General features: G+C 46.8%; 2 protein-coding genes across 2 annotated transcripts; one reads left to right on the forward strand and one right to left on the reverse strand.

Moving 5' to 3' along the window:
- Positions 1–8,528: 8,528 nt before the first annotated feature.
- LOC124658978 (NADP-dependent malic enzyme, chloroplastic) lies at positions 8,529–14,029 on the forward strand. The gene is made up of 20 exons (XM_047196956.1): positions 8,529–8,588; positions 8,743–8,981; positions 10,277–10,397; positions 10,482–10,556; positions 10,735–10,886; positions 10,967–11,072; positions 11,142–11,207; positions 11,312–11,407; positions 11,501–11,572; positions 11,665–11,748; positions 11,971–12,069; positions 12,185–12,232; positions 12,322–12,375; positions 12,463–12,561; positions 12,675–12,764; positions 12,871–12,948; positions 13,145–13,219; positions 13,328–13,418; positions 13,545–13,673; positions 13,766–14,029. Exons 1-20 carry the CDS (start codon positions 8,544–8,546, stop codon positions 13,852–13,854), a joined length of 1,908 nt encoding a protein of 635 aa, XP_047052912.1. The 5' UTR covers positions 8,529–8,543; the 3' UTR covers positions 13,855–14,029.
- Positions 14,030–16,435: 2,406 nt separating this feature from the next.
- Positions 16,436–20,498, reverse strand: LOC124664888 (monosaccharide-sensing protein 2-like). The gene is made up of 7 exons (XM_047202309.1): positions 20,394–20,498; positions 19,077–19,480; positions 18,911–18,995; positions 18,526–18,800; positions 17,651–18,196; positions 17,283–17,470; positions 16,436–16,928 (listed from the first exon to the last, which is right to left on the reverse strand). The coding sequence occupies exons 1-7, from the start codon at positions 20,491–20,493 to the stop codon at positions 16,436–16,438; spliced, it is 2,091 nt and encodes a 696-aa protein (XP_047058265.1). The 5' UTR covers positions 20,494–20,498.
- Between the last annotated feature and the right edge of the window lie 4,862 nt (positions 20,499–25,360).

A 25,360-nucleotide genomic window follows, 5' to 3' on the forward strand; every position in this document is an offset into this window, starting at 1 on the left:
GATCGCAGTCGGCACACTTCCTCTACATCTACCTTCGGGATTAGTTTTAAGCCTAAATAATTGTTATTATGTACCTACGTTGAGCATGAACATTATATCTGGATCTTGTTTAATGCAAGACGGTTATTCATTCAAGTCTGAGAATAATGGTTGTTCTATTTTTATGAATAATATCTTTTATGGTCGAGCACCTGAAAAGAATGGCTTATTTCTCGTTAGATCTCGATAGTAGTGATACACATATACATAACATTGATGCTAAACGAATTAAATTGAATGATAATTCTACTTATATGTGGCAATCGTCGTCTTGGTCATATTGGAGTGAAACGCATGAAGAAACTCCATACCGATGGATTACTTGAATCACTTGACTTTGAGTCACTTGATAGATGCGAAGCATGTCTAATGGGAAAAATGACTAAGACTCCATTTTCTGGTATGATGGAGCGAGCTACCGACTTATTGGAAATCATACATACCGATGTGTGCGGACCAATGAGCGTAGCATCGCGCGGTGGTTATCGTTATGTTCTAACCTTCACGGATGATCCGAGTAGATATGGGTATATCTATTTCATGAAACATAAATCCGAAACTTTTGAGAAGTTTAAGGAATTCCAAAGTGAAGTAGAAAATCAACGTAACAAGAAGATTAAATTTCTACGATCCGATCGCGGAGGTGAATATCTGAGTTATGAGTTTGGCATGCATTTAAAGAAATGCGGAATACTTTCACAATTGACACCGCCGGGAACACCACAACGAAACGGTGTGTCCGAACGTCGTAATCGAACTCTCTTAGATATGGTTCGTTCTATGATGTCTCTTACCGATTTGCCGTTATCATTTTGGAGTTATGCATTAGAGACAGCCGCATTCACTTTAAATAGAGCACCATCAAAATCCGTAGAAACGACACCGTATGAATTATGGTTTAATAAGAAACCTAAGCTCGTCGTTCCTTAAAGTTTGGGGTTGCGAAGCCTATGTAAAAAGGTTACAACCGGACAAGCTAGAACCCAAAGCGGAGAAATGTGTCTTCATAGGATACCCTAAGGAAACTATAGGGTACACTTTCTATCACGGATCCGAAGGCAAAATCTTTGTTGCTAAGAACGGAACCTTTCTTGAGAAAGAATTTCTCACTAAAGAAGTGACTGGAAGAAAAGTAGAACTCGATGAGATTAATGAATCTATACTCGTTGATCGAGTAGCGCAAGATCGGAAGTTGTACCCGTACCGCCTACACCGGCACCGGAGGAAGCTAATGATAATGATCATGAAACTTCGAACGAGGAAACTACCGAACCTCGCAGATCGACAAGGGAACGTGCCACTCCGATTGGTATGATCCTTGTCTAAATGTCATGATTGTAGATAACAATGATGAGGACCCCGCAACGTATGAAGAAGCGATGATGAGCCCGTATTCCAACAAATGGCAAGAAGCCATGAAATCCGAAATGGGATCCATGTATGATAACAAAGTATGGACTTTGGTAGACTTACTCGATAGCCGAAAGGCTGTCGAGAATAAATGGATCTTCAAGAGAAAAACAGATGCCGATGGTAATATTACTCGTCTATAAAGCTCGACTTGTCGCAAAGGGTTTCCGACAAATTCAAGGAGTTGACTACGATGAGACTTTCTCACCCGTAGCGAAGCTAAAATCTGTGAGGATATTGTTAGCAATAGCTGCATTTTTCGATTATGAGATTTGCGTATGGATGTCAAAACGGCGTTCCTTAATGGAGACATTGAGGAAGAGTTGTATATGGTACAACCCAAAGGTTTTGTCGATCCTAAAAATGCTGACAAAGTATGCAAACTTCAGCGCTCAATCTATGGACTGAAGCAAGCATCAAGAAGTTGGAACCGACGCTTTGATAAGGTGATCAAAGACTTCGGGTTTATACAGTGGTCATGGAGAGGCCTCGTATTTACAAGAAAGTGAGTGGGAGCTCGTAGCATTCCTGATATTATATGTAGATGACATATTATTGATTGGGAATGATATAGAACTATTAAGCGACAGTAAAAGGTTATTTGAATAACAGTTTTTCAATGAAAGACCTTGGTGAAGCATCGTATATATTAGGCATCAAGATTTATAGAGATAGATCAAGACGCCTAATAGGGCTATCACAGAGTACATACATGGACAAGATTCTAAAGAAGTTTAGAATGGACGAAAGTAAGAAAGGGTTTTTACCTATGTTACTAGGCAAGGTCTTGAGTAAAACTCAAGGACCGGCTACTGCAGAAGAAAGAGAAAGGATGAATCGGATCCCCTATGCTTCGGCAGTAGGCTCTATTATGTATGCCATGCTATGTACAAGACCGGATATAGCGCATGTCGTTAGTTTGACTAGCGAGATATCAAAGTGATCCAGGAATGGAGCACTCGGACAGCGGTCAAGAATATCCTGAAGTACTTGAAAAGAACCAAGGATATGTTTCTTTGTTATGGAGGTGACCAAGAGCTCGTTGTAACAAGTTACACCGATGCAAGTTGGAACACTGATCCTGATGACTCTAAGTCACAGTCTGGGTACGTGTTTATATTGAATGGTGCTGCAGTAAGCTAGGCAAGCTCGAAGCAGTGCACGGTGGCGAAGTCTTCAACAGAATCGGAGTACATAGCGGCTTCAGAGGCTTCATCAGAAGCGGTATGGATGAAGAGGTTCATTGTAGAGCTTGGTGTGGTTCCTAGTGCATTGACCCACTAGTCATATACTGTGACAACATGGGTGCCATCGCCAATGCACAAGAACCAAGGTCACACAAGAGGCTGAAGCATATCAAGCTGCGTTACCACTCGATTCGCGAGTACATCGAAGATGGAGAAGTAAAGATTTGCAAAGTACACACCGATCCGAATGTAGCAGATCCGTTGACTAAAGCTCTCCCTAGGGCAAAGCATGACCAACACCAGAATGCCATGGGTGTTAGGTTCCTTACAATGTAATCTAGATTATTGACTCTAGTGCAAGTGGGAGACTCGTTGGAGATATGCCCAAGAGGCAATAATAAAAGTGGTTATTATATATCTTTATGTTTATGATAAATGTTTATATACCATGCTATAATTGTATTAACCGAAACATTGATACATGTGTGATATGTAAACAACAAAGAGTCCCTAGTATGCCTCTTAACTAGCTTGTTGATTAATGGATGATTAGTTTCATAATCATGAACATTGGATATTATTAATAACAAGGTTATGTCATTGTGTGAATGATGTAATGGACACACCCAATTAAGCGTAGCATAAGATCTCGTCATTAAGTTATTTGCTATAAGCTTTCGATACATAGTTACCTAGTCCTTATGACCATGAGATCATATAAATCACTTATACCGGAAAGGTACTTTGATTACATCAAACACCACCGCGTAAATGGGTCGTTATAAAGGTGGGATTAAGTATCCGGAAAGTATGAGTTGAGGCATATGGATCAACAGATGGGATTTGTCCATCCCGATGACTGGATAGATATACTCTGGGCCCTCTCGGTGGAATGTCGTCTAATGTCTTGCAAGCATATGAATAAGTTCATAAGAGACCACATACCACGGTACGAGTAAAGAGTACTTGTCGGAGACGAGGTTGAACAAGGTATAGAGTGATACCGAAGATCAAACCTCGGACAAGTAAAATATCGCGAGACAAAGGGAATTGGTATTGTATGTGAATGGTTCATTCGATCACTAAAGTCATCGTTGAATATGTGGGAGCCATTATGGATCTCCAGATCCCGCTATTGGTTATTGGTCGGAGTGAGTACTCAACCATGTCCGCATAGTTCACGAACCGTAGGGTGACACACTTAAAGTTGGATGTTGAAATGGTAGTATTTGAATATGGAATGGAGTTCGAATATTTGTTCGGAGTCCCGGATGAGCTCCCGGACATCACGAGGAGTTCCGGAATGGTCCGGAGAATAAGATTCATATATAGGATGTCATTTTATGTGAATTAAAATGTCGCGGAAGGTTCTATGGAAGGTTCTAGAAGGTTCTAGAAAAGTCCGGAAGAAACCACCAAGGAAGGTGGAGTCCACATGGGACTCCACCTCCATGGCCGGCCAACCCTAGTGGGGGAGGAGTCCCAAGTGGACTCCCCTTAGGGGCCGGCCACCCCCCATATGGGAGGTGGAACTCCCACCTTTGGTGGGAGTCCTAGCTTGGCTAGGTTTCCCTCCTTTTGGAAGGTTTTGGTTCGGGTCTTATTCGAAGACTTGGAGACCAACTCTTGGGGATCCACCTATATAATGAGGGGCCAAGGGAGGGGGCCGGCCACCCCAAGACCACAACCTGGCCGCCCCTTGAGTGGCCGGCCACCCCTCCCAAACCCTAGCCGCCCCCTCTCCTCCATAGCTCCCGCGTGCTTTAGCGAAGCTCCGCCGGAGTTCTCCACCGCCACCGACACCACGCCGTCGTGTCTGTCGGATTCAAGAGGAGCTACTACTTCCGCTGCCCGCTGGAACGGGAGGTGGACGTCGTCTTCATCAACAACCGAACGTGTGACCGAGTACGGAGGTGCTGCCCTTTCGTGGCGCCGGAACCGATCGTGATCAAGATCTTCTACGCGCTTTTGCAAGCGGCAAGTGAACGTCTACCGCAGCAACAAGAGCCTCATCTTGTAGGCTTTGGAATCTCTTCAAGGGTGAGACTCGATACCCCCTCGTTGCTACCGTCTTCTAGATTGCATCTTGGCTTGGATTGCGTGTTCGCGGTAGGAAAATTTTTGTTTTCTATGCAACGTTATCCTACGTGAAATGGGTGTGGAGTGAGTGAAACATATGGGGGTATTTATAGGGTTTTTGAACCGAAGAACGGCTAGCTGACGTGGACAAATCAGGTCGCGCCACGTCAGCTAGCCGTTACACACTACCGACCCACTCCAGCCCATCTCTCGCCCGCTAACGCCCGCCTCTCGCCCCACTCCCGCCCGCCTACCGCCCGCTCTCGCTCGCCCTCTCGCCCGCCCCTCTCTCGCCCAGCCCCGCCAACGCGCCGCCCCGCCTCTCGCCCTGCTAACGCCTCGCTCTCGCCGCCAACGCGGGCGGTAGCCGGGCGGCAGCGGGCGGTAGCGCCCGGCGCCAGCCGCAGCGCCCAGCCCTCTCGTCTCGCCTCGCTCCAGCCCGCCTCTCGCCCGGCAGCGGGCGATAGCGCCCGCGCTCCAGCCCGCGTTGGCACCAGCCTAAGGGAAGGCTAATGTCACCAGATTGTATATGCCCTAAGTGCAAATTGTGGCATGTGTGTGTTTACGGAACCTTTGGACCAAGTAGTAACCCATGCTAAGTGCCCAACCGGTCACCTGTAAATTCCACTATTAACCCCTCTACAAAGTAGGAAGCTTCTAGTAAAGTCAAAACCATAGAATTCTATTTACTCACTTTAAATTTTGTATCAATTACCCCCATTTCTAGCTAGAATTAGAAACCTTGTACTTTCCATATCCTTATGATCGAGCCCTTTGGTTTTCGAAATGGTGTAATGGAAAAAAGAAGTGCTTCAAATCATTGTTTAGTTGAATTGGATGAAAAGTTATGGTATTTTGAATGTTTGTGAAGGGAAAACCTTGTACTTTGCCGAAGGAGTGATCCCACCCTCCCGATGCAAGATACAAAGCACACCTCGTTAGTTATACAAGAAAAACTCTTGAAATTATCACGTTTATGTTTCACTCTTTGTGAAAAGTCAGTCCGATTATTTTCCTCCTCCGCCTGAATAGAAAATCTACGTAGCAAGGCGATCAACATAGGTGAAAGTGCATGGAACCCCCATGTATGATTTTGGTAGTTAATGATAATTCATATGGACTAATGTGTTTCCATTGAGGCATGCTTGTACATTTGTCCATAGACAATACTTTAACTATATGTTAATTTCAAGTTTGAAAGAAGAAGAAAGTAAAGAAGACCAGTGATGAACAAGATATTCATGGAGTGATCCTAAGATTGATCTAATGAGAGTTGAGTCTATTGGAAGTATGTCTTAAAGAACAGTATGGAGTGTGCTCTCATGTTTATATTCAAGATCAACACTATGAATAAAAAAGAAATGAAGGGTAAGTCAGATGAGCCATCTCGAAGAGATCATATGCTTGAAACTTGCCATCCACTGGTTAATCATGGATATATGAAGATATGTTGGAGAAGATGCTCTTCCATATTGGATTATGAGGGAGCAATCCGCAAGATTTCATCAAGCAAGCATTGTTAGAATCGGTTGCCGTCCTATCAAGAGAGCTCTTGAATGAGTAAATTGATTATATCGTTCAGAGAGCTCAAAGGTCCGTGGAATCATGGTTTTGGATCTTATTTATGTGGTATTCTAGAGCTTGTTGTTATTTCCATGACAAATTCTAGCTCATCGATAACCGATTTTGCATGAAATACTTGTTGCATTTTCTATATCAGAGTTTTTGCTGGTTCTTCGCGTTATAGGTTTCACCTCGGAATTCATGGTAAAATATCCATTTTTGTGGGTAGCTCATGTCGTTATCTGTCCAACAAAATTGTTTTCACTTTAATCAGAGTTTCCAAAATCTATTTACTGTAGTTTTCGTAAAAAGATTTTTGGACCGGAAGTTTTGCTCGGGGAGGCCAGTACTACCGCCTAAGCTGCTTGGCCGGAAGTTTTCTAGTACTACCGGTTTTCCTTCTTTGTTCTTCACCCCCATAAGCAGCTTGGAGTTTGATTTGATGTTGTTTTAAAAATATCGAGAGTGAAAGAATGGAAGGGTTGGGCTTCTCAACTAGATGTGTGAGATCCTTCATGTATAATGTATCGTGCGCATTGAGTTGACAATGGCGTAGACAAAACGCCTACAATTCTACCACTATTGGCCTTACTCTTTGCCAAAACGAAATGCATGCGGCTAGGACGCGAGGCAAAGCTCACACGTCTATCTAATAGGAACTAATCCTATATAAATTTCGTAGTGTAAATCATATAGGAAAAAATTATTATGTCATACCTAATGAAAAATTCATTTGCTATAATCAAACACACTTCATCTTTTCATAGAATTCAAGTAGACATGATATATCAATTATATATCTTTCATATTCCTATATTTTTTCTATCCTATGAAATTAAACGAGTCCTAAGTAGCCTCCACAGAAACGGTTAAGTTCAATTGAGACAGCGTACATAGTCATCGGTAAGGTAATCTCTCCACCACGTTTCGTTATCCGTAGTCAATCTCTTAAGGAAGAGGTTGCTAGTTCTATTTTGTGAACTCCACTTTTAACATCCTCTTTGTGATTTTGTAACATTAGTTACCTCGCTCATTTTTTTGTGTCGCTTTTACCGCATTTTTTTGTGATGGAGTGTAAATATTTACTCCAATCTAATCATTTTTTTCTCAATCTGACATCTTGGGTTTACTGGTTGGTAGGTCTACATTGAATATTGTCTAGCTCGAAGGCGCATTCTAGTTTCCCGTTTTCTTCTCCAAATCAGTACATCCGCTATACCTAACCACATCTGGTACACCTTACACGCATCCCCCTGCACCCACCTAGCATGCCACGCACTGGTACTGCCAATTCTCCACCCCTTTATCTTCTAGGGTCACGCAAAAGCTTCGAGCAACGACATTCGTAGCAAGCAAGGTCGAGTTGCCCACCGATTCTGCGTCCACATTTCTGTGCCTATGGTCTCGGGCTATTAGGAACCGAGAAAAATAGTTTAATGGGGGTAATTAATTAGTGTAATAAAATCATAAAGATATGCCACAAACATAGGGTAAAAAGTGAAATTCAGTTAGCTATTCCTCGTCACCCTATCTTCAATGGATAAACAATTCCAATCATAGAGCGAAAGACAAACGAGAAGTTGGTGTACACGACTTCACGCCTTTGTGGATGTCCGTATGCACAATTTGTTACGCTTGCGTCGATGGCGTGCCTTGAAGGTTAATGCCGTTGTGTAGCACCTTCCCTTCATTTGTCCTTCTTTACGCGTTGTTGAAAACTTCCGTAAGTCGTATGGTTAGCGATGCATCTTTGGCACGAAATAAATGTTATTATGAACTTATTAATTTGGTGTCCCCACTCATCTTTTGGCGGTTAATAACTCGATGTTATCTTGTTTTCTAAAAAAGTTTGGTCCACATTTCATTTGAATTGCGCAAATTATGAATAACATGATTGGAGGGTGAAAATAAGAAATTGTATTTCGTAACCCTTACGAAAAACCAGAGCCGGTGACCAGCGGTTTCCACCGGCGACCCGCCTGTAAAACGGGGAGGCAGCCGGTGAGGTGGAAATGGCGTGCGGAAATGACCGCGGCGAGATAATAAAGTACTCCGCCGCCCGACGCCAAATACAAAGCGCACGGCCCCCCTTTTATAGCCCCCTGCCTCCTCCGTCTCCTCCTCGCCCCGTCTTCAGAGCGAAGCCAAGCCACCACCTCCCTCGCGCGCAGGCAGGCAGGCAGGGGCTCCTCCTTCCGGGCTGAGCACGGAAGCAGCAGGCAACCCACCCACCGCGCGTCCGAGCTCCCCGAGGAATTCGCAGCCATGCTCTCCGCGCGCGCCGCCACCGCGTCCCACGCCGCCTCCCTGGTACGTACCGCCACCGCCCTGCGCTCTTGGCTCGCTGATCCCGCCTCCGGTGTCCGCGCCGCTCGCTTCCAGTCGTGCGATTGCACTGTGGTATTGTGGACGTGTTCGATGAAGTAAGCGTTGCTTGTCTGTCTGTGTTTTTCTGTCTGAACAGTGGAAGCGCGGAGGCGGCGATGCGGGCGGCGGCAGCGGGTGCACGAGCTGTATGGAGGTGCGGAGGAGGGCCGCGGCGGTGGCGGTCCGCGCGGCGCCGCCGAAGCGGGTCGAGGCGGTGGCCATGGAGGCGGCCGCCGAGACCGCGCAGTCCGACAAGGAGGCGGCGGCGCCGGCCGCCGAGGACAGCCCCCCGGAGGAGGAGCTGCCCGTCACGCCCTGGGCCTTCTCTGTCGCGAGGTGAGCGGATCGGATCCGATCGCCGCGTGCTGGATCTGGGAGTCGGTGGGGGCGGACGTTTCGATGACGCGATCTGGGTGTGGGGGATTTCGATTCATTCGTTGCCGTTTGGGATCCATTCGGGGTTAGCTGTACGGTTTCCCCCGCGTGTTGCTGCTTCGCTGAAGCTACTACTACTCCATTTTAGAACTACTCAACATATTTTTAGTAGTCTATTTTAGAACTTCGACGTGCCTGGACTCTGGAACCCAGGATGCGTGTCTCCTTGCTTGCGTCGCCCGAAACAAATCTAATCGCGTAATGGTTTGGTTTTGTGCGTCCATATCCGGTAGATTTCCGCGTAGTGTGGGGGCGTAAGATAACTGTCGCTTTCTCCTTCTGGCGAGAAACACAGGTCAGCCGAGTTTTGTTGGTTCCCTCACACACGGTATGGGTTTGCCCGGTATTGTTGGGGTCCCCCAGCTGGTCGCGTTAAAATTTCTGGTACTGCTAGTATATTGTTTTTACGTTTTCAGTTCCAGTTTACTGAGAGGATATTGTTTCGTTGTTTCATCATTCTGTAGAATTTTAAAGCGGACCGGGTTGCCACCGCTGGACGGATTTTGAGTAGGTCGTGAGTAGTTGAGCAACGCAACGAATTGGAATTGGTTGTTCTGTTTTGGTCTCTTCTAGTATTTTTCTTGCATTCTTGTTGTGGGTGGGAGTATATTCTAGTCTGGCCCACAGCAATATCTGTGCGCCTTGCTTTCTCCAGTACGCCTGACAGCGAAATTTGCCTGCATACTCATACTGAATTGACACCTTATGGTGAATGATAACAAATAGGTTTGTCAGTTAACTGAGAGCAAGCAGATAACAGTTACTTCAGCAAGGAAAGTCAAGTACCCAATTGATCACAAGAATTTTTACAACTTCTCTGCGTAGAATTTTGATTAGGTCGCAAGGGTTCTTCATGTCAACGAATCGGTTGTCTTGTTTTGGTTTCTCCATTTTCATGCATTCTTGTGGGTGGGGTACATTCTAATCTGGCCCACAGCAGTATCTGTGCGTCTTGTTTTCTCAGCTACCCCTGACAGCGAAATTTGACTGCATATTGATACTGAATTGACAACATATGGCGAATGATAGCAAATAAGTTTGTCTGTTAACTGAAAGCAAGCAGATAATAGTAACTTCAGCAAGTGAAGTCAAGTATCCAGTTGACTACGAGAACGACCATACTTTGTGCAATGGACTTAATTAGTTTTGCGCCCTATGCTAAATCAAAAAATGCTTATTAACTTTTTGTGCCACAGTGGTTACACCCTTCTGAGAGATCCTCATCACAACAAGGGACTTGCATTTTCCGAGAAGGAGCGGGATGCGCACTACTTGCGTGGCCTTCTTCCTCCAGCAGTTGTTTCCCAGGAGCTCCAAGTATGTGCAACCGTCACTAGCCTAGTTAAGCTGTAAATCATTCTGGTTTTTGTTTTCCAAAAGGTATTCTCGGTGTATATGCAGGTAAAGAAGATCATGCACGACCTTCGCCAGTACAAGGTCCCTTTGCAGCGCTATGTGGCCATGATGGACCTTCAGGTAGCCTGATTAGTCTTTTTGATTCTATATTTCAGTGAACTATGGATTTTCTCATGTAAGAAGATTGACTATGCAACGTGGGGAATTCGTCGTTGAAAATCTGATAAAATACAACCAACCTTTATTGAAGTTTGCAGTTACTGATTGCAACACTGTTCGCAATGCTTTGTGATTTCAGGAGAGGAATGAGCGGCTTTTCTACAAGCTTTTAATTGATAACGTGGAGGAGCTGCTCCCTGTGGTTTATACACCAACTGTAGGTGAGGCCTGCCAGAAGTATGGGAGCATATTTAGGCGCCCACAGGGTCTGTATGTCAGCTTGAGAGACAAGTACGTTCACTTAGCTTTGACTGAACTTACAAGAGTTATCTGTTTTGTTTATTATTGGGGCTTAATTGAGGTGATTGTAGGGGGAAGGTCCTTGATGTGCTAAGGAACTGGCCTGAGAGGAACATTCAAGTTATCGTTGTTACTGATGGTGAGCGCATTTTGGGGCTTGGAGATTTGGGTTGTCAGGTATGCTTGTCGAATTAGCTGCTTACTTCAGGAACTTTGCTTACATTTTGTTGGATTGATATCCTATAGGGCATGGGAATTCCTGTTGGCAAACTTTCTCTGTACACTGCCCTTGGAGGAGTTCGCCCGTCAGCAGTAAGCTTTCACATATTGTTGCTGTCTCCTTTAATGATCCCACTATATTGCTACCAGCTAAAAACGGCCAAATAATTTCAGTTTCTTAAATGTGAACTTTGCAGTGCTTGCCTATTACAATTGATGTTGGTACTAACAATGAGAAATTGCTTAACGACGAGTTCTACATCGGGATTCGGCAAAGACGTGCCACCGGGGAGGTATGGAGATCTACAAACTTTGCTTGGAGGAATCAAAGTCATTCTCAAAATAACCAACACTTAGGTCTGATCTGTACTTATCCTTGATTGCAGGAGTATCATGAGCTCATGGAAGAGTTCATGGATGCTGTTAAGCACATATACGGTGAAAAGGTTCTCATCCAGGTCAGTTCAGACACCCAGTAATTTTCTTTTTTATATAGTGATCATTTTGATTTGTTATTAAAAATAGTGAGCCTGAATCTTCCTTTTGCCAGTTTGAAGACTTCGCCAATCACAATGCGTTTGATTTGCTTGCAAAATATAGCAAGAGTCATCTTGTTTTCAATGATGATATCCAGGTGTGTAACTGTTTGTTTTGTTGATAGAGATTTTGTGTGCAAAAATGATGATGTCATAAAAAGAACTAAAGAGGATAAAGGGTACCTAACATTGGCCCACTTGCATCTATAATTGTTCATGCCGAAGTTTTTAGTTTTATCAGATGTTGTCCATATTGTATTATTCAGTATTGCGTTCAGTTTGTTGTCTTCACGTATTGATATGAAATGTGTTGATTGCAGGGAACAGCATCTGTGGTCCTTGCAGGCCTGCTATCTTCCCTGAAGGTCGTCGGTGGAACCCTAGCAGAGCACACATATTTGTTCCTTGGTGCTGGTGAGGTCAGTGAAAATTTCTCAGTGTAATTTTTGCAGAACTGTTAAAACATGATGCGTTCTCTGGAACACATATGATGGTACATTCTCTGGAACAATATGATGATGCATTTCACTGCAGGCTGGAACCGGTATTGCAGAACTCATTGCTCTTGAGATTTCAAAACAGGTAACTAACTTCAATCTTTCAAAATGTCAGTGTTGTGCATACAGTTTTAATGGTGGTGCTAATACATGCTGATATTGATCAATTCATAGACAAATGCTCCAATAGAAGAGTGCCGCAAAAAGATTTGGCTGGTGGATTCAAAGGTATGGAGCCAAAGAATAGTTTTTAGCACAATATTTTGAATGCTGCAGCTAGCTGCCTGACACAATATTACTCTGTTACATATTTAGGGTTTGATCGTCAACTCCAGAAAAGACTCCCTTCAGCCATTCAAAAAATCTTGGGCACACGAGCATGAACCTTTGACAACCTTGTTAGATGCAGTTGAGGTATTCATTATTTACGCACGCTTAAGAATTCAGTTCAATTAGTGGTGATGTTTTTTTCCGGAAATTGTTCTGTTAACGCTGTATCTTACTAAAGTTGGTGTATTATTTCTCAGTCCATCAAACCTACAGTGCTGATTGGAACTTCTGGAGTTGGCAGGACTTTCACGAAAGAAGTTATTGAGGCCATGGCTTCTTTCAACGAGGTATTTTGAACTTTGAACATTATTATTGGTGTTCCAAGTTTTAACTTCCTGGAACCAGTGAGATGGTTGAATAACTTCTGATCTTTAAAATTCTATCTAAATGTAGAGACCTATCATTTTCTCATTGTCAAATCCAACATCGCACTCTGAATGTACTGCTGAAGAAGCATATAACTGGACCCAGGTGAGTTTCTCAACGAATCACTGATATCCTATTTGAAATGCAACAAAGATTAATGAAAGATGTTCCATGTATGGTCTTATACAATTTTTCCGAAATAAGTTTCCTCTAGTATTCATGTATCGCCATAGCTGGTGTTTCATAATTGGCACAATAAGAACTTCACTAAAACATGCAAAATGCATCTCCATATTTGCAGGGTCGTGCAGTGTTTGCCAGCGGTAGTCCGTTTGATCCTGTGGAGTACAATGGAAAGACTTATGTGCCTGGCCAGGTATGATTTTACTCTCTTCCAACGGAAATAAATATTGCTGGTCCAAAAGCTTGCTTATTCTCAAAGCAGAAGTTCCTCAAATCTAATTCTTTTGTCTACCCACAACAGTCAAACAATGCTTACATTTTCCCTGGATTTGGCCTTGGTGTTGTCATCTCTGGAGCAACCCGTGTACATGAGGACATGCTTCTTGCTGCATGTAAGTAACTTCAAAGGGAACTGCTGAATATGTTATCCATGAAGCCCTGCCATTCCCCTAACTATCCTACGCTTTAAACGATATTCACATTATGGGATGTTGACGAGTTGTCATTCCTTTGAACAGCGGAAACACTAGCTGAACAGGCCACCCAGGAGAACTTTGACAAAGGATCAATCTTCCCACCCTTCACGAACATCAGAAAGATATCTGCCCAAATCGCTGCTAGCGTGGCTGCAAAGGCCTATGAGCTCGGTATGTTCTTCTGACACCTGAACTCTTTCAGGTCCCTTGGAAAAACCTGGGTTTGAACTTTGGAAACTGACATTGCCCAACTTTTTCTGCAGGCTTGGCGACTCGCCTGCCACGCCCTAGAGATCTGGAGAAATATGCTGAGAGTTGCATGTACACTCCCATCTACCGCAGCTACCGGTAGTCCAGCGGAGGTCAATTTTGCAGTAATAAAAGATATCGCAGGACCTGCGATGCTGTTGTTGTTTGTTGCTGTTGTTCCTGCTGCTGCTGGACATTGTATCTGTCTATACATATATGCCATGACTGTTGTAACGCTATGGAAGGAAGTCTAGTGAACCGTCTCTCATGTGTGCCAACGTTTGCTATTCTTGTTGTCACTTGAGTATAAAGAAATGCTGTCTGGCCGCTGACCCACCCCAGTCCCCTCTTCCTACCCAAACTCCTCTCTTCCTTACCATTTTTTTTGTGTGTCTGCACACAAAACCAGATTGAGAGAGAGAGGGAGAACGAGAGAGCTGTGGCTGCGGAGTCCACTGAACTGTAGTTCGGGCTTACATGGTGTGAACTCCAGCGAGGAATAGGGAGGGGTGGCTGGTGGGCTGGCAGAGGAGGCGGCTGGGAGCAGGGTGTCGGGTGAGGTGGTTGTTCCAGCACACCAGCCATGGATGGCAGTAGCAGGCAGAGGGGTGACAGAGTGAGGAAGGGAAGACATGACGCTTTTGTTGATGTACATGGCTCTCACGGCAGTATGGCCAATGCACATATAAGAGCATCTCCAGTCGCGTCCCCCAAAGCGATTTGGGGCGCGCCGGACAAAAAAAGCGTTCCAGCCGCGTCCCCCAAAGCCCATTTTTGTCCGGCGCGGCCCGATACGGTGTCCGGCGCCCCGAGCCCGTCCCCGTCCCACGGGGACGCTCCGGGGACGCCGGACACAACGAAACGCGAGGCCAACCGACGCGGGCCCGACGCGTCAGCGGCACGGAAGGCTAAAACCCCGTCGCCTACCTTTGGTCAAGCGACGTTAATGGCGTCCCTGTTTTCCCAGGTGACGCAGGGACGCGTCTCGTCGTGCATGGCCGCGTGGCCGTCCGCGCCGGAGTTATTGCGTGCAACCACCCGCCGCCGCCGCTGTTTTAAGACGCCCTCCGGTTATCGCCGCTCATCATAATCCTTCTCGTCGCCGCCGCCTCCCCTTCCCGGATCCTCTCCTCGCCGCTCAAAAAATGTCGAGCTCGTCCTCCCGCAAGATCGCCGCGGCGAACGGCTTCGGCCGCGGCAGCCTCACCGTGGCGGAGGCGTGGGCGCCGTACCACGCCGGTATCCGGTCCCGCCGGACATGCGGCCGCCAAGCGGCGGCGGCCGGAAGATGGCCGTGAACGGCATTGGCGTTCCGCCGCCGCCGAAGCCGCGCACGCAACAATGGTGGGACGCCATCAAGGCCCGTCGGGCTCAACTCACCGCCGAGGAGCGGGCGGATCCGACATGGGCGGCCAAGGACAACGACGACTGGTGGGTCACGTACTTCAAGGCCAAGTACGACGTCGAGATGCACAGCACCACCGGCCTCATCGGCGGGCCCAACAGCTGGAATAGGGAAGGCCGCGCCCTGTTCTGGGGCGTTCCGGGGCGCACCCTCGAGAACGTCATCCGCGGCCTCCGCAACGGCGCTCCAAGGCTGGAGATGCCGTCGTCGCCGCCGCCGTCTCCTCAATGGCAGCCGAGGAGGACGACGTACTCGTCCTCCTCGCACTCTTCTTCCTCGGGACCGGCGCGATCGACGCCGTCCTCGTCGTACCGGTCGGCGCCGTACACCGTTCCCAAACGGGAGGTCAAGGAGGAGCCGGCGACGCCCGTCAACACGAGGCGTGGCGGTAGCGGCAGCGGGCGGCAGCAAGGGAGGCGCGGCGGCGCCCTCCTCATCCCGAAGCCGGAGGTGAAGGAGGAGCCGGAGGAAGCGTCGCAGGGCGGCGCTACCGGCGGAGTACGAGCGGCAGCAGCCGGCTCATCGCCGGCAGCCGACGACCCCGAGGACTGCCCAGGGCTGCGGGCGGCGTTCTTGGCGTCCATGGACGACAAGGACGCTCGGAGGGGCAACCTGGACGCGGCGATCGCCATGTCCATCCGCGACTCCGGCAAGCCGCTGGTGGACCTCACCGACGACGGCGAGGCAGGACCAAGCGGCTTGGTGAAGGACGAGCCCGTGGACGAGCCCGTCGACGAGCGCGTCAAGCAGGAGGTCGTCACCGACGAGATGTACAACTTCCAGCAGTACTCCGGCCGCCGCAAGTGGTTCTAGATTAGGTTTAGTTTTAAAGTTAGTCAAATTTCGTTCGAATCTATGTAAGTTTGGACGAATCTAATCGAATCTAGTTAAGTTTAAAATTTGCGAAATTTTGTTTGGGGGACGCGACTGGGGAGCGACGTCCCCCAAACGCGGCACGAACGAAACACGTCCCCAAACGCTCAATCCGGCGCGGTTTGGGGGACGGTTTGGGGGACGCGACTGGAGATGCTCTAATATCATTTGAACAAGAATTTTAGGACACATGATATATTGGAGAATATGTGTAGAGCGTGCATATGTCAATAACATCATGCATGGTGGAACAAGAATTTGGAATTCGAACCAAGGAAATAGACATCGCTGACAATATGTCAATGCTTTACACCGGTAATTTACAAACTTAATATCAAGCTATGACAACAAAAAATAACAGTGGCACATGTCTTTAGTAAATGAGTGGGTATGTCTAGTCATGAATCTATCTTACTGCTTCAAATGTTTCTTCAGATTCCTTGTCCTTCGTATCCCCCTTCTGTTTTTGATCCGCGTGCCAATATGGCCCAAGCGCGTAGAACTCTGCAATGACTTCAAGCGGCATGCCTCTTGTTTCTGGCACTCTCATATACACAAATAACATGGCCAAAATGCAAACCACCGCATATAACCCGAAAACACCAGTAAAGCCGAGAGAGCTCATCATTAGAGGAAGGGTGTATGTAACAATGATATCACTTATCCAAAATGTGAGGCTGCATATAGCAGAGCAAATGGCTCGGACTCTGGCGGGGAAGATTTCCGAACAAAAAATGTTGGGTATTGGACCAAATCCCATCACAAATATGCAAAAGTATACGATGACACTTGTTGTTGAAAGGGCAGCATGTAATCCAACACTCAAGTCCACAATGTTGACAACAATCAAAACAAGTAGCGCTAGTACCAAGATCGGTATGGTGACAAGAAGCAGCTTCCTAGACATGATAAGAAAGAGTACATATCACATTTGATTTGTATAAAAAGATATGCACGGAGTCCAATGTTAAATGATACTCCATCCATTCCTTCTTACAAAGGTGTATTAGTTTTCTGAAAAGTCAAACTATAATATCTTGGTGAATTTTATAGAAAAAACTATCAACCTCCGTAACACCAAATTGATATCATTAGAACTATCATGAAATATATTTTCATATTTTATTTATTTAGTATTATAGGCATCGGTAGTTTTTTTAAAACTAGTGTAGTTTGACTTTTCAGAAAAGTAATACCTTATAACAAGGAAAGGAGCGAGTACTAATAGGTTTATAATGACAGAAAAAATATACCTTCTTCCCGCTCGATCAATGAGCCACATTGCAATACCAATAAAGGGAAGCATCAATAATGTCGTAAGGGCACTCATAAGAATAGACGCAGAAGTTGAACTGAGACCAATACTGGAAATAAGAACCCCAACACCAGCTTGGTCAAGTATCTGTGGAGTATAATAGAGAATGCCGTTGATTCCAGCAAACTGCATAGAAGAACCAACTAAGAAAGTTAGAACATATTTATCCAAAGTAACCTTTTTTTTCTTAATTATTCATGTCTCATTTGACTCTTATATAATGTGTGAAACTAATTCTATAAAAAATGCCCGAGTCACAAATAATATAGTCCACACATTCACGATCCTAGGAAGAAGTCATCTTACCTGCTGAAGTAACTGTATTCCAACACCCGCTATCAATGCACGCTTTACTCCAGGTTCTAATAGATTACCCCATTTTGTGCCTTTCAAGTTTTTCTCCGACGAGTGAAGATCAATGTTCTGACTTCCAAACTGATCTTTGTGAAAAACGGACTTATTAACCAAAGCAGTAGCTTGTGTGAATTTGCAATCTGTTGAATTATCCAAACTGGATTTCTTTTCAGGGTTTGGCACACCTTCATGCAAGTATACTCGGTCCATACAATCTTGTACTTGTCCATTTGAGAACACATCAGAAGATTTCCATGCTAGTTGCCAACCTCCACCAATATAGCCACTTTTCCGAGAAGGAAGCAAACCTCTTCTTCTGTGCGATGTAACCAATTCACTTCTTTCTCTGCCTATTGAACCATCAATCAGTGGATCATTGATATTCTCCCCCATATCATCTCTTTCATGTTCTGGTTCATCCTCTGTGGGTCCTTTTTGATTCTCTTCATCCCACATAGTTGCACATTGTTGTTCTACTTCACCAAACATATTGCATCCCTGCCAGTGTATAAACATAGAGAGTGTCTATGAGGTAAATGTTCTGTTGAATTAGAAAATATGTAAATAAAATGCATGTCACATAAACAAGTGATTCTCGATAGCCGAACATGATTATTGTTAGAAACATATTTAGTACAAAATAATGTAAACCATGTCCCATGAGATGCATACGGAAAACTTCCAATCATACGATAAGTAAAACATAAAACAAAATTATCACGGATTCATGCTAATAATTGAAAAAAGGCAAAACCTTGCTATAAACATTGATGTTCCAATGTTAACAAAAAATGATAAGAAAAAAGGTAATGGAAACGCTAAATTACCTCAAGGGAACTCTCATGTACACTCCCAATAAGGCTAACAAGTGGATCAAAAAAGGATGCTCCATGACTAGTGAAAGAACTAACAATATTTTCATCTGTGGTTTCCTTAATCATATAGGCAACACGAGGTAAATCTTCTTGAAGGACATACAGTTCAGAGTCTTCACTATTTAAAACCATTGTATCATTTACACTTTCCTTAGGCCTAATTTTGTACTCTTGTAAACACGGAGCCTGATCAATTTGTGTGCCTTCAATAAGACTCGCAATTTCACCTATCCAAAAAGATAAGAATATCAATATTCATTTAATGCTAATATTTAGCAGTACAATAACGAGAGAAGGGAGAAATGAAACTGAAATTTCAGTGTGATTTTTGTCATACCTGAGACATCTTGCCTTCTTCGTAGTCTTTGTAAAACTTTCTTTGCTTCATCGACCCTTCCTTGCCTCACAAGCCAACTTGGAGACTCGGGCAAATAGAAAATGATTAACGCTGAATATATCATTGATGGTATCGATTGTATCCCAAGCATGATTCTCCAGTCAACCTTAGGCATTAGGGACATCCAAAACACCATACAATAGGATAATAACATCCCTAAAGAACCACTTAACTGAGGGAATGTATTTAGTTTTCCTCTTATCTCTGAAGGGGCAATCTCTGAGATATATATTGGGACAAGTGTGACAGCCAAACCAATACTGAATCCCATAACAAGCCTCGTGAGTAGTAACATGTAAACTTGTTGAGACCAAAATATTACCATCATCGCAGTAATAAATGATAATACTGCAGAGACAAGTAGCATCATCCGCCTACCAAATGCATCAGCCAACGCCCCTGAGATTGTTGTGATCATTGTCGCACCAAAAAGTGCCATGGCCATGATAGCTCCCTCAACCATTGGCATGCTCTGCAAGTTGAACTCCTCCTTTATGTAGAGCATAGAACCTAGCAAAGTCATGAACATATGTCAAACTAGGAAAAATAATTTGAAGTATTGGTACGTGTGTAATGATATTTTTTAGTTGTACTTAGTACAATTTATCAATATAAACATTGTGTGTCATGCATCATCTTACGAAGAAGCTAAAATTTGGGAAGGCTAACAGTGGAGATGTGTTTTTCTCTGAAAAGATTTCAATATATGAGAATTATACCACTATCAGTTTGCCTAGTCACTTCTTTTTTTAATATGCAGTTTAGGACAAGATTTCAGTGTATGAATTATACAACTATCAGTTTGTGTAGTCACTTCTTTCTTTTAATATGCAGTAGGTACGCAAGCAGTTACAAAAAATCAGCATAATGATATTTGAAAATATTACTGCATTAATAATAGATTGCAGCCGCACCTAATTCTATTTTTGGTACTTTTCCTCCTATCCATAATAAATATCATTGATTTAGTACAAAGTTATACTAAATTAACAACACTTAATATGGATCGGAAGGAGTATATATGTCTAAGTCTAATAGTAAGCTATATAGGACTTGCATCAGTGACTTTTTACCACATGAAATCTGTTGCATAAACAAGCATAAAATACCCTTTTACAATTCGTATTTAAAGTATGAAGAAAGAAATCTTTCTGTAACATGCCTGTTATGCTTGAGATGGGTCACGCCACCGATTTTTAACATGGACACAAAGATCTGCATGTTAATTAAACGATGCAGACACACAGCCACGAGAGGGGAAGATCCTGACACGGGCTAGACAGATTGACAGATTGGCGAATCGTGGTAATGCAGACCTTAAGGTAGCAACCCATCTTACTAGCTTTTTTCTCGATAAAGATCTGACTAGCTACAAGTATATCAGCATATGATAGGAACAGAAAAGCAGGAGATTTATGTTCACCTGCGATACTCGCATTGTCCCACCCCTGGAGTAAGTTGCCGATGGACGCCACCAATCCAAAGAGCACCGCCCCATCGATGGGGGCAAAGTCAGGTAGCATCGTGCGCCATACTGCAGCCATCGAGAAGGAAACAAAGGAAAACTCGTCAATTTCACCCAATCTTACATTACTCTAGAGATCACACGAAAACACTGAACAATGCCAAGTACATGAGATCAGTACAAAACCTGATCCGTTCCATGACTTACCACGTTTACAGGGTGACAAATTGAAGCGGGAAGAACCATGGCGTGGTGGAGTAGTGTTGGCCGGAGGAGCACCGGGGAGGCCATCGGTCAACGGAGTGGCCAAGTCCTCCATGTGGAAGACCGAAGGCGCCCGAGGTTGGTTGCTCGCCGACGAGTACCGCGCCGTAGGCTCCCTTGCGGAGACGATCTACGAATCTAACAAACTACCTAACATGAATAATTATCGCCACAAACTCTGCGAGACGGCATCGCTTAAATCTCTTGCACCGCAGGCCGAGTCCGGCTCGGTGCAAAGGCTGGTCGTCTCTGTAAAACCGACCGTGTTTCTTTCAAATTGGTTGAGTTCGGGCCAGGTTCTGTTTGGGGCTGTGCTACGCATCTTCCGGAGGATCTAATCAACGTATCCTACGCATGCGGAACCACGCGATCAAGTCAGGCCGATGACGCACGACCGTCAGATTGGTTTGGGTCTTGGGACTATACGTCTATACACGCGTACGCCGCACCTCACGCAATCCTCCGCACCAGAGAACAATCCCCTTCAACCCCGCGCATAGAAATCCAGCGCAATCCCGCTGCCGCGCGCCGCATGAAATTCCGGCGAGAGACCGTCTCCAATTCACCCGTGATTGAGAGCATCTCCGGTCGTCCCTCAAAACGGCCCTAAAACGTGTTGGACGTTGTTGCTTGGTGTCGCGTTTGGGACACGTCTCTCCAGTCACATCCCCAATCAAAATTTTAGATTTTTTAATTTTAATTAAAAGAATTTATTTAAATTTGTTATATATTACATGGTTTTGAATGAAATTGGATGAAATTTAAAATTATAACTAAACTAGTTGAACTTGCAGCGGCCAGAGCGGTCGTAGTACTGGTGAAGATTGAGCATGATGTCGTCAATGACGCCATGCTTGCCGTGAGGGTCGTCGTCCTCGTTCACGGGCTCGACCTTCACCGTGCCTCTGGCGTCCTCGTCGACGGGCTCGTACTTCACCGTGTCGCTGGGTCCAGCTTCCTCGCCATCGTGGGTGAGATCGACGAGCGGCATGCCGGAGTCGCGGATGGACATGGTGATCAGGTCATTGATGTCTCCCCTACGGGCGTCCTTGTCATTCAACAACGCCATGTGCGCCGTGTTGTATCCCGGGCAGTCCTCAGGGTCGTCGCTGTTGGCGATGAGTTGCTGCCGATGGAGGTACTCCGCTACCTTCGCGGCCTTCGCGTCCTCCTCGTCGTCCTCCTCCTCCTTCACCTCCTGCTTCGGACGAGGAGGGTCCTGCCGCTGGAACCCACGGCGGTTCGCGGATTGTAATTTCGCCGTCGCTGCCACGCCTCCTATTTGGGGGCGGCGTCGCGTACTCCTCCTTCACCTCTCGCTTCGGCGCGGTGTAAGGGGAGGCGCGGTGAGAGGACGGCGCTGACCGCACCGCTCTCGAGGAAGAAAAATGGGGGGTTGTCCTCCTCTACTGCCAGCGCGAGGGAGCCGTAGGCGATGGCGGCGACGACTCTAGCATTTCTAGCCTGGCGCCGCCGTTGCGAAGGCCGCCGAGGACGGCGGGGAGGTGCGCCCGGGTACTCCCCAAAAGCGGATGCGCCCCTCCATGTTCCAGGTGTTCGCCCTCCCGATGAGGCCAACGGTGTTGTGCATGCCGGCGTCGTAGCACGCCTGGAAGAAATCCCACCACCATGCGTCGTTGCTGGTGGGGGCCTACGTGGGATTGGCGCACTTCTCGGGCTTCAGGCATAGGCGTTGGGCCCTGATCTCGTCCCTCCATTGCTGCGTATCCGGCACTGGCAGCAGCGGGACACCGATCCCGTTGTCCACCATCTTCCAACCGCCCTTGCGCGTGTCCGGCAGGACAGGGTACCGCGCGTTGTACAACATCCACGTCTCCGCGACGGTGAGGTTGCCGCGCCCGAAGCCGTTCACGGCGAGGATGTTCTTCCGTTCAGACGACATCGGCAAGATCTGGGGACTGGGGGCGCTGTCGATAGAGCGACGCGGATGGTGTGTGAAAGGGACGAGAAGGAAGGAGGGGTCGCCTCTTTATACAGCGGCGTTAGGCGAATCGGCAACGGGAGTGTTGGCCGTAATAACGCCGACGTAGATGGCCACGCGGCCATGCGCGACGAGACGCTTTACTGCGCCACCTGGGAAAGCCGCGAGGCCATTAACGCCGCTTGACCGGAGGTCGGCGACCCGCACTTTGTCGGGCGCACCCGCGGCGTACCCCGTGGAACAGAGATGACCTCGGGGCGTCGGACACGTATTTGTCCGCGCCGAGCGAAAAGGTCCTTTGGGAGGCGTGGCTGGGGGTGGTAAAATAGTCAGCGCACCCCAAAAAGCTTGGGGGCCGCTTTGAGGTACGCGACTGGAGATGCTCTGAGGCGGCGGCTTCGCATTATCTCCCGCGTCTCATCCCCATATTTTCGCACAAGCTGTGCGATGTCGCCGTTCCTTCGCGCCTGACGCCGGAGAAGACGTCGTTGCAGCTTCACACTGTCGCTCGCTTGTAGCACCAGTGGTGGCCATTCGTAGCTCCGGTGATGGTCATTTGCAGCTTCGGCGTTAGCCCCTTGCAACTCCGCGGTAGGCTCTGGCATAGGACATTCGTAGCTCCTGTGATAGCCATTTGCAGCATCACCGTTCGCCGACGGTGGTTTGTAATTTCTACGTTGGTCGCTTGCAGCTCCGCAATAGGGTCCTGTAGCATAGACGTCCGTCGTTTGCAGCTCTGACCTAGGTCGCTTGTAGCTCCGACGCTACACACTTGTAGCTCCACCCGGTAGCATTTGTAGTATCAGTGATGGTCATCGGAGGCTCCGGCGTCAGCTTCCGACGACGGCTCTTGCAGCTTCGGCAATAGGTGCTTGAAGCACCGCCTCTCTCGCCGGCGACGTTGACTCTTGATTCTGGATTAGATGCAGCAGCACCGCCCAACTCGCCAGCACTCATCTATTCGTCGGCAGAATCCTCGCCGCTGGCTCGCAGCATTGTCTCCGCCAGCTCGTAACACCCGTCATCCGCTCGCAGTGTTGTCGGTGTCTTGGAGGATATCATTTTGAAGCAGTGCGCATCCACGTCGATAGTTCTTGTCGAGAGAAACGCGTGGATCAGCGGCGGCGACCGACCATTCGTGAAACCATAGACGAGCTACAACCTACAGGAGAGGGAGGGGAGGAGTAGCGAAGGAGCGGCCGTCAGTTGAGCGATGGAGACCGAGTCATCAAGGAGATAAGTAGAAGAATTTCCATGCAGGAGCTGCCTTGGTGGGGTAGGATCGACGAGGATCAACGGCCGTGCGCCCGGAGGTTGCGAGGTAGGCTGCCTCCGGCTGAACAGGATCATTTTCCTTCTCTTTGTGTGTCATTAGAGCATCTGTAGCAGAAGTATGAAAAAGACTTAGAGGAGGAAATATGCACCGCTAACGGCCGAAGCCGACACTAGCCGAAGCCGAAAACGGTTAGAAGAGGAAAGATAGGATAGTGATCCCTAAAAATCGAGGCGCCTCTCATCTTTCCTCCCCGACACAATCCATCCCCAAAAATTGAGCACCCGCCCAACCGGCCGCCACTCCCGCCCAAAACCGCCGTCCGTCGTCACCTGCGCCACCTTTCTCCCCCGACGCGCCGGAATGGAACCAGAGCTCATCCCCGCATGTCCGCCAGAGTTTTTGGGCGACGATTCGGCGCCCGATTTGACCCTCGTGACGCTTTCGATGCTGCGAAAGAGGTTGGGCAACACCGGACCGGTGCGGCCGATGGGAGCGACCAACAAGGCCACCAGAAAGCACGCGGCCATGGGTAAGCCGCATCTAGCTTCGGTGTTGAGTGGCCCACGGTCGCGGAAGCCGACGGCGGTGATGCAAGCCCTCACTAAGTCGTTGATGGAGAAGAGGAAAAGGAAGGACACGACGGCATCGAACTCGATGCCTATGTACAAGGCCAAGGCTTCGCCGGCTTCCTCAACAACCATAGCTTCTCTCTCAGCCGGTTATGCACGTCCTCGAGTGGCCACTTGCGATGTGGTCAATGAAATGACCGAGATTCAAGCAAGCTCCACCGAGATTGGGGTGGCCGAATTCATGTCTTAGTTGGATTCTTCACACACCCAAGTCCTCGATGAACTCAACTTCGTCGTTGGTGATAGCTATGGTGTCTATGCCACGTAAGATGAAGAAGCCAAAGAAGAGGTGACCGAGGTGGAAGTAGTTGAAGAAGACGTGAGGTGGCGACAACAAAATAGAATGGAAAGAAGCCGAACAAGAGATCCGCCAAATATAGTGAAGAAGAAGACATTGCATTGTGCCATGCTTGGATGAACGTTTCGCTTGATGCATCGGTTGGCACCAATTAATGCAAGGACAATTTTTGGCAAATAATTCAAGAGCACTGCCGCAATGTTGTCAAGATACCGTCCTATCGCACCCAAGGCTCTCTTAGTCATCATTGGGGCGTAATACTTGAGTGTTGCAATCGTTGGTCTGGCGCCATTGAGACGGTGAACAATTTACCACCAAGTGGTGGGCCAATCACCCAATATATGCCATTGGAACAAGAAGTGTACAACCATCGCAACAAGAAGGGTGGCCACACAGATTTTACATTGTTTCATTGCTACAAGGAACTAGAGGGCAATGATAAGTGGGTAAGAAGAAACTATGAGACTACACCCAAGAGGTAAAGAATCACCACGGTCATTGATGTCGATGATGATG

Source organism: Lolium rigidum, chromosome 6 (assembly GCF_022539505.1).
Source record: "Lolium rigidum isolate FL_2022 chromosome 6, APGP_CSIRO_Lrig_0.1, whole genome shotgun sequence".
NCBI classification, from domain to species: domain Eukaryota; kingdom Viridiplantae; phylum Streptophyta; class Magnoliopsida; order Poales; family Poaceae; genus Lolium; species Lolium rigidum.